A 13,574-nucleotide genomic window follows, 5' to 3' on the forward strand; every position below is an offset into this window, starting at 1 on the left:
GACTTTCTTGGTATCCCTCTTTGCAGTTATGGTGTGCATCTGTGTTGTTAAAGAAGAAAACTCATATGCTCGTCTTCTAGCCCTATCCCCAGTGTGGCATCATCTGGGCATCATTGAACAGCACCCAATCTGGAGTTTTCATTCACAAGTTATGACTCTCTGCATAGCTTAATTTGAACACTGTTCTTGAAAGCAGCTTCATTTTGAACTGCATTAATAATTTCTAAGTGAAGGGCTTGGCCATGATGCACCAAATTATTTTTCAATAGATTCTTTTGTACCAGACACTTGTGTGTTTGTGTGTGTGTGTGTGTGTGTGTGTGTGTGTGTGTGTGTGTGTGTGTGTGTGTGTGTGTTGGGAAGAGCTGGGAAGAAGCTTTGAAAAATCAAGTATAGAACACCTCACCTGGAAACCTTGTTCTGTGGGTATGCAGGTCAAAGCTGGGTTCAAACTGCATTTTGTTTGTTTGCATTTTTTCGAGACAGGGTTTCTCTGTGTAGCCTTGGCTGTTCGGGAACTCACTCTGTAGACCAGGTTGGTCTTGAACTCAGAAATTCCCCTGCCTCTGCCTCCCAAATGCTGGGATTAAAGGCATGCGACCACCGCTTGGCCAAACTACATTTTGACTCAACAAAGATGACTCATTGAGCAGCAAATAAAGGCTTAGACAGCCTCTCAAGTCCTCATCTCTAGTGTCTGGATGATCCTAGGCATGCACTGCCTTCCCAGGACACTTGGTTTTTTTCATCAGGTAGCTGAATATTTAATGCCTAACTCACTGGGCTTGTAAGAGTTAAATGAGGTGGTAATGGTGGCTTTCAGTCCAGGTGCAGTTTTGATTCTTCATAAGAAAGGCAAGATCCTGTGTTCTGTTGTTCCTGTTTTACCACTGAGCAGGGGTTGCTTTCCAATACCATTTAGGTTATTTTTGACTACTTAAAACCTTTGCTCTTTCAATAGCTGTGGGAAAAATTCCTGAACATCCACACCCACAACTTTCTCATCTTTTGTTCTGCAAGGATGACTCAACTGGATGGAAGGTCTCGGCTGAGCACAGTTTTGAAAGAGTGGTGGCTAAAGGGGAAGGTATAATTTAGAGGCAGAGATGCTGGGCACAGAGGTGGGGTGAGTGCTGAGGACGTTAGAGCAGGTAGCATGGAACTGTCTGAGCTCCTGTGTTTCCAGCATGCTATTTCAAAATCACAGTGGAAGCATAAGGCCATGCTCTCAGACTCGCTTAAGTTAATAGTCTCCTTGAATTTCACATTGAAAGCTTACCTTCCAAAAAAGAGAAATCTGCTGTCTGTCATAGTCGATGTCTTGTTTCATGTACCAGATGTCTAATGTCCCAACAGGCTCTGACAAGAGTAAGGGGTGAAAAACACATTTTCACATAAATATGTACACAATAAAAAACCTCTAAAAATCAACAAAAAATTCTGGAAATTATTATAGACTAATTTAAATTTCATTTAATTTAGCATTTTCTGTTTTCTTTTACTTAAAAGCAAACATGTATACTTGTGGCACAAAAGTAAAAAAGAAAATGATGGATACTTTGAAAAGAAAAAAATTAAAAATATTGAGAAGAGAATTTATTTATTTATTTATTTATTTATTAGATATTTTCTTTATTTACATGTAAATTTCTCCATTCCCAGTTTCCCCTCCAAAAAAACAAAGAAACAAACAAAAACAACAAAAACAAACCCCTGTTGCCTCCCCCCTCCCCATGCCTGCCACTCCACCCTCTCCCACTTATTGTCCCTGGCATTCCTCTACACTGGGGCACAGAACTTTCCTAACTTACCTTTAAAATATATTAGCCCACATTTCATTGCACATAGGTATTTAAGTAAAAAAAAAATCAAGGTATATATGGTTCTCTTTCTCTTTTTTTTATTGGAATGTGGGAAAATAAGGACATAAATAAAATCAAGGTATCGTAAGAACATAAAACACAAATAAAAATGCTAAGATTTATCGTCGCCCCAGTCCTAAACTTAGACTGAAGAGTGGTTATTTGGTGATATCCTTGGAGGGAAGGCACATCTTATTTACCTTAAAAGTCACAGTACCTAGGACAGTATCTAAGATGTAGTAAACATTGCTCAGTAATAAGTGAACAAACCAGGCAATGCTATGTATTTGATACCAAGACACAAACTGAACTTGATGCTATAAGACAATGGCTGAATATAGTATTAATGAACTTGAGAAAGGCAAACACACTTTAAAAAGTGATAGAATATCAACTCTGTGCTCTGTGTGTGTTTATGAGCACACACACACACACACACACACACACCCAAGTGTGCACATGTGTGCATTTGTTCTCTCCTACTTGATAGATTTGCTAGCTAGGAGTGCAGTTAGTACAACCACTGAACTCAGCTGCTATTGCTCCAATCCAACTTCCTTCACAGTGAAACTCGCAGTGTGTTTGAGGTGAGGCAACACTGGTGTTCCTTCTGGAATAGAGTTCCTCTCAACCAGAACAAAATTTATAAACTATTAACACCTACTGCCTACCTGGATAACAAAAGCTAAAACAGCTGGGGAGAGACTAGCAGTGGGAAAAGGAGGCCAAGCTGGGGCAGCCCCGTGCCAGCACTGTCTACAGGGCCTGTGGGCTCTTCTCAGCATCAACTTTTATTCTCCTCATGTCCTGATAGGCCTAGATTTAGTGCAAGGATTTACCAAGAAGCTAGGCTATCTACCACAAAAATGCTGCTGCACCATCTTTAACAAATATGTCCTTTAGTGGATTTCCTCATCTGTCAAATGAAGTTGGTAACTCGGTCATGGTGGCTGTCTTGAGAATTCTGCCGAATGCCGCCACCGGGCAAACTACCAGAAAACTTAGCTGTTGCCTAATACTAATACTTCTCAAACTATTCTATAAGATAGAAACAGAAAGAACACTATCCAGCACATTCTATGAAGCCATTTTCTCACTTGAAAACTGAGTTGCTGAGTGGTTAAGAAACTGAGAATTAGTAGTTATGGAAGTCAGGCACTATGTAGTGACTTGGCTCTGAAAACACTTGTGACTTCTCTATAAAACCTGCATTCCTTATCAGGAAGGCCTCTGGGCCTCTTCAGTGACTGTTCTTTTCCTTTGTAACTCCACCCCCACCTCTCTCCAATGGCTGAATCCTCCTTTCTTCCCTCTCTCCCACATCTCCCTCCCCCTTACCCTCTCTTCCTCTCTCCCTCTCCTCTTAACCGTTTACTTGTGTTTTTTTACCTAAAGCCTTTTTTTCTTCCCCTTCTCTTCCCACTAGGGGTAACATAGCCTGTGCAACTGTAAGATGAGAAAAACTTTCATAAAGGATTCTGAAATGCTCTTAGTTCTTCAGGACATGAAAGGGTGACACAAGATCTGATAGTCCAGGTGTGAAGAATTAAACAGTACAAGCAACTGACACTAACCAGTTCAAAGTACAAGGTAAAGTTTGGCCACTACCATGCACATGTTCTCATTGAGCCCTCTTCTGATATGGATGTCTCACATGATAACACCTGCTGCACACTTGTGGATGAGGAAGTTGGTAAAACAGATGGACAAGACTCAAACTTGATAACTGGCAAAGCTGAGAAATGAGGCCACTCTTGTTATCACCAAAGAGCCTGCGTTTCCCATTCCAGTTTGCTGTATTGAACAAATTCCACAAGTTACACAGTCCAGGCATTGACCATGTAGTTAGGACTGGGTGTGTTTCCATGTCAAAATCAGTTGACTTGTTCACAGCAGTAATGCCTTCAGATAATTACATATTGGCAACAAATTTGAAGGCGTTACTCACTGGATTGTTGACTAGCGATCCAGCACCTAACAGATTATAATAGACTAGGAATTCAATTCTGCACTTATGTCCCCTCCACAAACTCAAGAACAAATACAAGTAAAGTTTTAGTGATGTTCTCTTTCTGCACAGGACTCAGATGGCCTTTCCTGGATCATCTATCGTCCCTCCATGGGATTCTTGTTATAGTTTTGCACATAAACTGGATTGTGTCTGATCCCTAAGAGAGAAAACAGAGTTTCTTAATACCATGTACTTCCTAGCTACTGCTCCACATCTCTACCTTTCACTGAACTTTTCGGAAAGAGGTAGAAATTGTTGCTGTCTTCATTCCCTCACTTCATCTTACCCCCAACCCATGCTGTGTGAAATCCCTTCCTCCATGTACACTGTGTGGCAGTCCAAGTCACCAGGTCTAAAGGTCACTTCTCTGCACTCATATCATTGGATTACGGAGTATCCCAAGTCAAGAGGTTGTTGCTTTTTATTTTTCTGGAGACATGATTATATGTGAGAAAATGGTGAAGGAACAATGTACTCTTGCTGATTTACCCATCTTACAATGAAGGAATTGTTAGGGTACTAATGGGAAAAGTGGGTTGTAGGTTATACAGAGAATACAACTTCCATAATGCTCAAACAAGGAGAGCTAGATGTTGCTTAGAGCTACATGGATGAGAAATGCACAATCCAGGACAGTGCTACCAATGGGAAGCCATGACAAGGCTAAGAACATATTGGTGATGTGACAGTATTTGAGACAAGTGTTGGATCTGGAAGTGCTAATATTGTTGCCTTACTTGCAGTGAGATTACAGATAGATGAGACTGAGAACAGAAAGACAGCACAAGAGATAAAACAACAACAAGGGGGCAATATCTCTTTTCTTCACTGTAAGACCTTGAAGGCTGTAAATCCCAGACAAAGTCACATGGCTCTTAGAAAACAACAGCTACCAAATCACACCAAACCAAACCAAACCAAACAAACAAAGAAACAAAAAAACCCAATAACCAACCATAGAATGGATGGCTTGAATAATACAAATCCATTTATATGGTTCTAGAGGCTGAGAAGTGAAGATCCAGGTGCTGCCAGATCTGATGCCTACTTGGTGTGGTGGCCTTTTTGCTGAACCTGCAAACAGGAAGTGGTGGAGTAGAAGACAGATCTGTTTTTATTTTATTTTATTTTATTTTTTTTATTTTTGTGAGGGCAAGGATCCCATACATGAAGGCTTCATACTCATATCCCAATTATTGGCAAAAGTCCCATCTTCTATAATCCTCCTTCTGATTTGAGGCAGATCGTGTGCTACAGTCTCTACCCCAACCCCAGAAAAAAACCCCCAAAGACAGCTTAACTCCCACGAGGTCTGTCACAACCAGGCTCACAGATGAGACCCCCTTGCTCCAATACCAGGCCTAAGTGGGACCACCATAGAACCCAGATGATGCAGGACCCATCTGCCCTGCAGGAGACACATTGTCCTTCTGGTCTACAACTGCACTCAGGGGAAGATCGGGTGCTCCAGCTCTCCCTGTCCCCACCACACACAGTGACAGCTTTACTCAGGTGGTCCATCATAATCAGGCTCACAAAAGGGACAGGCTCCATTCCCAGACAACAAGGACAATTAACACCAGAGATAAGCAGATGGTGAAGCAAGCAGAAGAACATAAGCAACAGAAACCAATGCCACTTAGCACCATTAGAACCCAGTTCTCCTACCACAGCAAGCCCAGGATACCCTAACGCATCTGAAAAGCAAGATTCTGACCTAAAATCATATGTTATGAAGATGATAGAGGACCTTACGAAGGACATAAATACCTCTCTTAAAGAAATACAGGAGAACACAGGTAAACAGGTATAAATCCTTAAAGAGGAAACTCATAAATTCCTTAACAAAATACAGGAAAACACAATCAAACAGGTGAAGGAATTGAACAAAACCACGCAGGATCTAAAAATGGAAATAGAAACAATAAAGAAATCACAAAGGGAGGCAACCCCTGGAAATGAAAAACCTAGGAAACAGATCAGGAGTTATATATGCAAGTATCACCAACAGAATACAGGAGATAGAAGAGAGAATCTCAGGGGCAGAAGACACCTTAGAAAACATTGACACAACAGCACAACAGTTAAAGAAATTGCAAAAAGCAAAAAGCTAACCCAAAACATCCAGGAAATCCAGGACACAATGAAAAGAATAAACAAGAATAACAGGTACAGATGATAGTGAAGATTTCCAATTCAAAGGACCAGAAAACATCTTCAACAAAATCATAGAAGAAAACTTCCCTAACCTAAAGAAAAAGATGGCTATGAACTGTATTCAAGAAGCCTACAGAACACCAAGTAGACTGGGCCAGAAAGGAAACACCTCTTGTTACATAATAACAAAACACCCAAAGCACAGAAAAAGGAGAATATTAAAAGTGGTAAGGGAAAAAGGCCACGTAACATATAAAGATAGACCTATCAGAATTACACCAGACTTCTTAATAGAAACTCTAAAAGCCTGAAGATCTTGGACAGATGTCATGCAGACTCTAAGAGAACACACAGCCCAGGCTACTATACCCAGCAAAACTCTAAACCACCATAGATAAAGAATTAAAAAGATTCCATGATAAAAACAAACTTAAATAATATCTTTCTACTAAGCCAGCCCTACAGAAGAAAATAAAAGGAAAACTCCAACACAAGGGGAAACTACACCCAATAAACAGCAAGAAATTAATCTTCTCACAACAAACTGAAAAGAAGAGAACCACTCAAACATACTACCACCTCTATCAACAAAAATAACAGGAACCAACAACCATTGGTCTTTAACATCTCTTAACATTGATGGACTTAATTTCCCAATAAAAAGACACAAGGTAACAGACTGGAAATCTAAACAGGACCCAGGATTTTACTGCATATAGGAAAACATACCACAGTGGCAAAGACAGACATTACCTCAGAGGAAAAGACTGGAAAAACATTTTTTAAACAAATGGTCCCAAGAAATAATCTGGAGTAGCCATTCTAATATCCAATAAAATAGACTTTCAACCAAGAGTTATTAAAAGAGATGGGGAAGGAGACTTCATACTCATCAAAGGAAGAAAAATCCACCAAGATGAACTTTTGATTCTGAACATCTATGCCCCAAATTCAAGAGTACCCATATTTGTAAAAGAAACATTACTAAAGCTCAAAACACACAGTGAACTTCACACAATAATAGTGGGAGATTTAAACACCTCACTCTCACAAATGGACAGTTCATTGAAACAGAAACTAAACAGAGACACTAACAGAAACTAACAGAAGTTAGGAAACAAATGGATTTTACAGATATCTGCAGAACATTTCACCCTAAGTCAGAAGAATATATCTTTCTCTCAGCCCTTCATGTTACTTCTACAAAACTGACCTTAAAATTGGATACAAAACAAGACTCAACAGATACAAGAAGATTGAAATAATCCCATGCATTCTATCAGATCACCATGGACTAAGGCTGGTCTCCAATAACAACAAAAACACAGAAAGACCACATATACATGGAAGTTGAACAACACCCTACTCAATGATAACTTGGTCATGAAAGAAATTAAAGACTTTCTAGAATTTAACGAAAATGAAGGCACAACATACCCAAACTTATAGGACACAATGAAAGCAGTGCTAAGAGGAAAATTCATAGCACCAAGTGCCTTCATAAAGAAATTGGAGAGGTCCTATTCTAGCAACCTAACCGCTCATCTGAAAGCTCTGGAACAAAAAGAAGGAAACACACTCAAAAGGAAATGATGGCAGGAAATAATCAAACTTAGGCTGAGATCAACCAATTAGAAACAAAGAGAACTATACAAAGAATCAACAAAACTAAGAACTGGTTCTTTGGGAAAACAAACAAGGTAGTAAACTCTTAGACCAACTAACAGGCATAGACAGTTTGTTTAGATTTGTTTTTTTCCTGTTTTTTTTTTTTTTTTCCAAGACAGGGTTTCTCTGTATAGCTCTGGCTGTCCTGGAACTCACTCTGTAGACCAGTCTGGCCTTGAACTCAGAAATCTGCCTGCCTCTGCCTCTAAAGTGCTGAGATTAAAGCCATGTGCCACCATTTTCCAGCTGTTTAGTTTTAACAAAATCAGAAATGAAAAGGGAAGCATAATAACAGAAACTGAGGAAATTAAAAAAAACCATCAGATCCTACTACAAAAGCCTATACTCAACAAAATTGGAAAATCTAGATGAAATGATTTTCTAGACAGATACCAGGTACCAAAGTTAAAGCAGGATTAGATAAACCATCTAAACAGTCCCATAACCCCTAAGGAGATAGAAGCAGTCATTAAAAATCTCCCAAACACCACCACCACCACCACCACCACCACCAACAACAACAACAACAATAAAAGACCAGGGCCAGATGGTTTTAGAGTAGAATTCTATCAAGATCTTCAAAGAAGACCTAGTACTAATACTTTTCAAACTATTCCACAAAACAGAAACAGAAGAAACACTACTTAATTTGTTTTATAAACCCACAGTTGTGCGGTACCTAAAGCACACAATGACACAACAAAGAAAGAGAACTGCAGACAAAATTTGTTTATGAATATTGATGCAAAAATACTCAATAAAATTCTTGAAAACCGAATCCAAGAACACATTAGAATGATCTTCACCATGATCAAGTAGGCTTCATATCAGGGAGGCAGGGATGGTTCAATATATGGAAATTCATCAATGTAATCCATTATATAGAAAAACTAAAAAAAAATCACATATCATCTCATTAGATGCTGAAGAGGCCTTTGACAAAATGCAACACCCCTTCATGTTAAAAGTCTTGGAGAGATCAGGAATTCAAGGCCCACACCTAAACACAATAAAAGCAATGTACAGCAAACCAACAGCTAACATCAAATTAAATGGAGAGAAACTTGAAGCAATCCCTCTAAAATCAGGGACAAGACAAGGCTGCCCACTCTCTCTCTATTTATTCAATATAGTATTCAAAGTTCTAGCTAGAGCAATTAGACAACAAAAGGAGGTCAAAGAGATACACTTTGAAAGGGAAGAAGTCAAAGTTTTATTATTTGTGGATGAGATGGCACTGTATACAAGTGACTCCCAAAATTCTACCAGAGAACTCCTATAGCTGAAGACTCAGCTATACCACTAGTGAGCATATACCCAAAAGATGTGTCTACATATAACAAGGAAACGTGCTCCACTATGTTCATAGCAGCCTTATTTATAATAGGCAGAAGCTGGAAACAACCCAGATGTCACTTAACGGGAGAATGAATACAGAAATTGTGGTATGTTTACACAATGGAATACTACTCTACTCAGCTATTAAAAACAATGACTTCATGAATTTTGCAGGCAAATGAATGGAACTAGAAAATATCATCCTGAGTAAGGTAACCCAGACTCAAAAGGACATACATAGTATGTACTTACTGATAAGTGGATATTAGCCCAAATCTCAGAATGCAAACTCACAGACTATATGAAGCTTAACAAGAAGGAAGGCCAAAGAATAGATGCTTCAGTCCCACTTAGAATGGGGAACAAAATAATCATAGAGGGTAGAGGGACGGAGGGACCTGGATGGGAGAAGGTGGTGGTGGTGGGGGAAAGGGGTGGCAGGATCAGGCATGGGAAGAGACAGAAGAGAAGTCCAGTGGGCCTGGAGAAGGAGTAGAAATATGTAGCAGTGGGAAGTGGGGAATGTGGAAACTCCTAGAAAGTCCCAGATACCAAAGATATGAGATGCTTCCAGGAGCCAATGGGGATGACATTAGCTGAAATACCCAACAGAGGGGAGATAGAACCTCAAGAAACCACCTCCAGTAGATGGGCATGGCCTCCAGTTAAGGGATGGGGCCACCCACACATCTCAAAGTTTTTAACTCAGAATTGTCCCTGTTGAAAGGAAATGCAGGGACAAAAAAAATTGGAGTAAAGACTGAAGGAAAGGCCATCCAGAGACTACTCCACCTTGGGATCCATCCCTTCTGCAAACACCTAACCCCAACACTACTGCTGATGCCAAAAACTGCTTGCAGACAGAAGCCTGGTATGGCTGTCCCCTGAGAGGCTTTGCCAGCATCTGACTAAGACAGATGCAGAAACTCACAGCTAACCATTGGAGTGAGCCTGGGGATTCCAATGGAAGAGTTAGGGGAAGGACTGAAGGAGCTGAAGGGGATTCCAACTTTATAGGAAGAACAACAATATCACTAACAGGACCCTGCAGAGTTCTCAGGGTCTAAACCACAAACCAATCTAAACCACAAACCAAAGAGTACACATGAGGAGACCTATGGCTCCAGCCACATATGTAGCAGAGGATGGCCTTATCTGGCATCAATGGGAGGGGAGGCACTTGGTTCTGTGGAGGCTTGCTGCCCTATAGAAGGTAGATTCTAAAGGGGTGAGGTGGGAGTGGGTGGGTGTGTGGGAGAGCACCCTCTTAGAGGCAAAGGGTGTGTGGGGGGTTGGATGTGGAGGTTGCGGGGGGGGGGAGAGATGGGAAAGGGGGATATTTTAAATGTTCATAAATAAAATAATTTTTAAAAAGTCCCATCTCCTAATTCTATCCCATCGGGCATCAGGGCTTCATTAAATGAGTTTTGTGGGAAGAGGAACTTGAATTTATAGCAGAGAAGAAATGTAAGAATGCTCTGAGAACACTCCTCTTGGGTGTTGTGTTTCACCTTGGCATTGGCTTCCCCCAGGAAGTTTGCTCTAGCCTTTCAAGATAAACTGCAACTCTTGGAGTCTGAAGTTCTGACTCATTGGCATTATGTCCTATCGCCTGGTGTAGTTCCTGATGGAAATACATTTTTTGAAGGCTATGCTTTCTATTTCAAGGAAAAGCATCTTCCAGTAGTGGGCTGGTCACGATTTATTAATAATGTACAGGTAGTTTTCCTCCTCAGGAACAGGAACAAGCTTAAGGAAAGCCAAAGAAGGGGCAGAGATTGGACTTCTGACTAGGTCACTTAATGAATGATTGCATGGGAATATTTTTAGTACATATAGAGCCCTTCATTCTCATTTTCTTCAGCCTTAGGCAAAGAGATAGAAGCATGACAATCTTTGAGTTTATTCTAGGGGTTGACAACCATGACAGTGGGCCAAATCCAGCCTGATGCCTACTTTTATACAAGAGCAAACAATAATAATAGCTTGGTATTTTTAAATGGTTATAAAATGAGAAATATAAGTTTTAGTAACATATAGAAACTTTGTAATATCCAAATGTTGATATTCAAACATGGAGTTTTCTTGGAACACAGTCATGTCTTTGGTTGATGCCAATGACTGCTCAGAAACCTCAAGAACAACTTTTTTAAAAAAAGATTTATTCTATTATTTATTATATGTAAGTAAACACTGTAGCTGTCTTCAGATATCCCAGAAGAGGGCATCAGATCTCATTACGGTTGGTTGTGAGCCACTATGTAGTTGCTAGGATTTGAACTCAGGACCTTTGGAAGAGCAGTCAGTGCTCTTAACCGCTGAGCCATCTCTCCAGCCCCCAAGAACAACTTTTAACAATTGCAGACACTATACAATATACAAAGCTACAAGTATTAACTCTCTGGATCTGTAGATAAACTTTTTGTGAACTCCCAAGCTTCACCGTGATGGAAGGTCTGAGATGTTAGAATAACTCTAGTATTTGTTCATATCCATCTTAATGGTGATAATATGTTAGTATAACATATAAATTAATGAATGAAACAAATTAATGAATTAATGAATTTTCTAGCTTTTTAATGTGAGGAAGTGTGGCTTTAATGGGCCTCTGAATCTCTCCCTTGGACATCTCACACATCTGTGTCATCACCATGGCACGAAGCACTTCTTTGCTACTCTGGCCTAAAGATAAGATAAGTTAACTCCCCCAAATTAATCACGATGAGTAGCAGTCAAACATGTGAGCAGAGAGTCACGTATACAGAAGAAGGTCTATTCATCATAGTGGAGCCTCCTGCTAGGTGTTTGTTGTGAGTGGTGAGTACACATAGATCTAGATACTCCTGAGTTCAAATTCATGAGCTTTCTCTTACTAGGAAGAAAATATAGCTTTAATCCCTCAGAATCAAGACTGCTCTTGATGGATGCTGAATTATGGACTGTTTCTCAGAAAGTGACATGGTTTTCTTTCTTCTCCCCTTCCCTAGTAGTCAGTTCTCTGGAAGACCATGACTGGAGTCACATTTAACAGCAAAGGAAGGGGCACACATGGAGTGAACCTTCACAAAGGTGGAATGACACACATAGCCATGCCTGGGCCACCAGGGGGTACCATGCTCCTCCCAGCTTTCACAAGTTGAGGCTACAGAAAAAAAAAAAACCATAAATCATTCACAGTTTCAGAGACTAAAGTGCGTTACGTGTGACCAGACACTTAAAAGGGTTAAAGGGAAGAAGTGTTAGAAAAAAAATTCACACATTTGTGTTTGCATCAGTTGGTGTTTCAAAGGGAAACTGATGACAGAAGAGTGGTAAGGGGTGTAAACCACACAACTTAAAGTAAGAGCAGAGTATAGGACAGCCCACAGAAAGATCAAACTAGAAAAGCAAGATGCAGGCATTGAAAGGAAACAAGCGGGGTGAGCTGGACCATGTTTCAGCTCTGAGTGCCTGCTCTGCTCTGAATGCACCAGTCCCACAGTGGCATATTAGAGTTACTAGTTTGCCTTGGAGAAGTTTTAATTTGTCAGATAAGTGCTAAGAAAATAAGAAAAGAACATCTTTTTCGGCACATCTAAGTTAGTCATTAATCAGTGTAAAATGACAAGGATTTATAAGCCCCAAGTTTCTGTACCTTGTAGCTCCACCCCATGGAATGTAATAATGTAGCTTACAGACAACTAGACCCATTTAATACTTTGGATTTGAATATCAAATATGACCCACTTGAAAAATCTTATCAGCATTTTGCAAACAAAATCTAATCCAGGAGTTATTTTAAGAGAATATTACTTTACACTGAGTATGATAGTCCTTGCCTTTAATCCCAGCATTTAGGAGGCAGAGGCAGACATACCTCTGAGTTCAAGGCTAGCCTGGTGAATAGAGTGAATTCTAGATAGTCAGGGAAACAGACAGAGAAACCCTGTCTAGAAAAAACAACAACAAAAATTACTTCAACTACATTAAATAGTGCAAAGAAAATCTCTGGGCAACAGAGAGATCATGTAGGCCACTACTGTGGCCTTTAGTTAGAAAAAGAGATATTTTAATTACCACATGCTAGATGAATCCATTTTAAATATTTTCTTACATGGAGAAATACAGTTATCAGAAGATAAGAAGTTTATTGTTCAAACTCTGTATTGGGTATAATAGTCTCATAGTAGGTGTCAGGTCTCTCTGGGGCCTTGGATGCTACCAGCCCATTACTGTCAAGTGTCTTCAGTTACCAAAGAACTGTTAAGAGGCTGGGTGTGGTGGCTCAAGCCTTTAATTCCAGCACTGGGGAGGCAGAGGCTGAAGGATGATCTCTGAGTCTAAAGCCAGCCTGGTCTACATATTTAGTTCCAGGCTAGACAGAAATACTAGTAAGATCCTGTCTCAAAACAAACAAAATCAACAACTCACCCTCCCCCAACTATTATGAGCCCAAGGAGTACAGGTCAACCACAAGGCTGCTTCTTATATATGCACACTCCACCTTTGCAAATATCCACTTAGGTGTTCACAATTGAATAAAAATTCCAGCTGTGCAC

The 13,574-nt window shown here is 40.1% G+C and overlaps 1 protein-coding gene across 7 annotated transcripts in view; it reads right to left on the reverse strand.

Moving 5' to 3' along the window:
• The window catches only part of Il12rb2 (interleukin 12 receptor subunit beta 2), a 96,164-nt gene that overhangs the window by 45,290 nt on the left and 37,300 nt on the right, over positions 1-13,574 (reverse strand). For all 7 annotated transcript variants that reach the window (XM_031382097.1, XM_031382096.1, XM_031382095.1 and 4 more), the window contains one exon: positions 1,280-1,359. In XM_031382097.1, the coding sequence (XP_031237957.1) occupies positions 1,280-1,359 (80 nt within the window). The remainder of the gene's footprint in view (positions 1-1,279; positions 1,360-13,574) is intronic.

Source organism: Mastomys coucha, unplaced genomic scaffold, assembly GCF_008632895.1.
Source record: "Mastomys coucha isolate ucsf_1 unplaced genomic scaffold, UCSF_Mcou_1 pScaffold20, whole genome shotgun sequence".
In the NCBI taxonomy this organism is placed as follows: domain Eukaryota; kingdom Metazoa; phylum Chordata; class Mammalia; order Rodentia; family Muridae; genus Mastomys; species Mastomys coucha.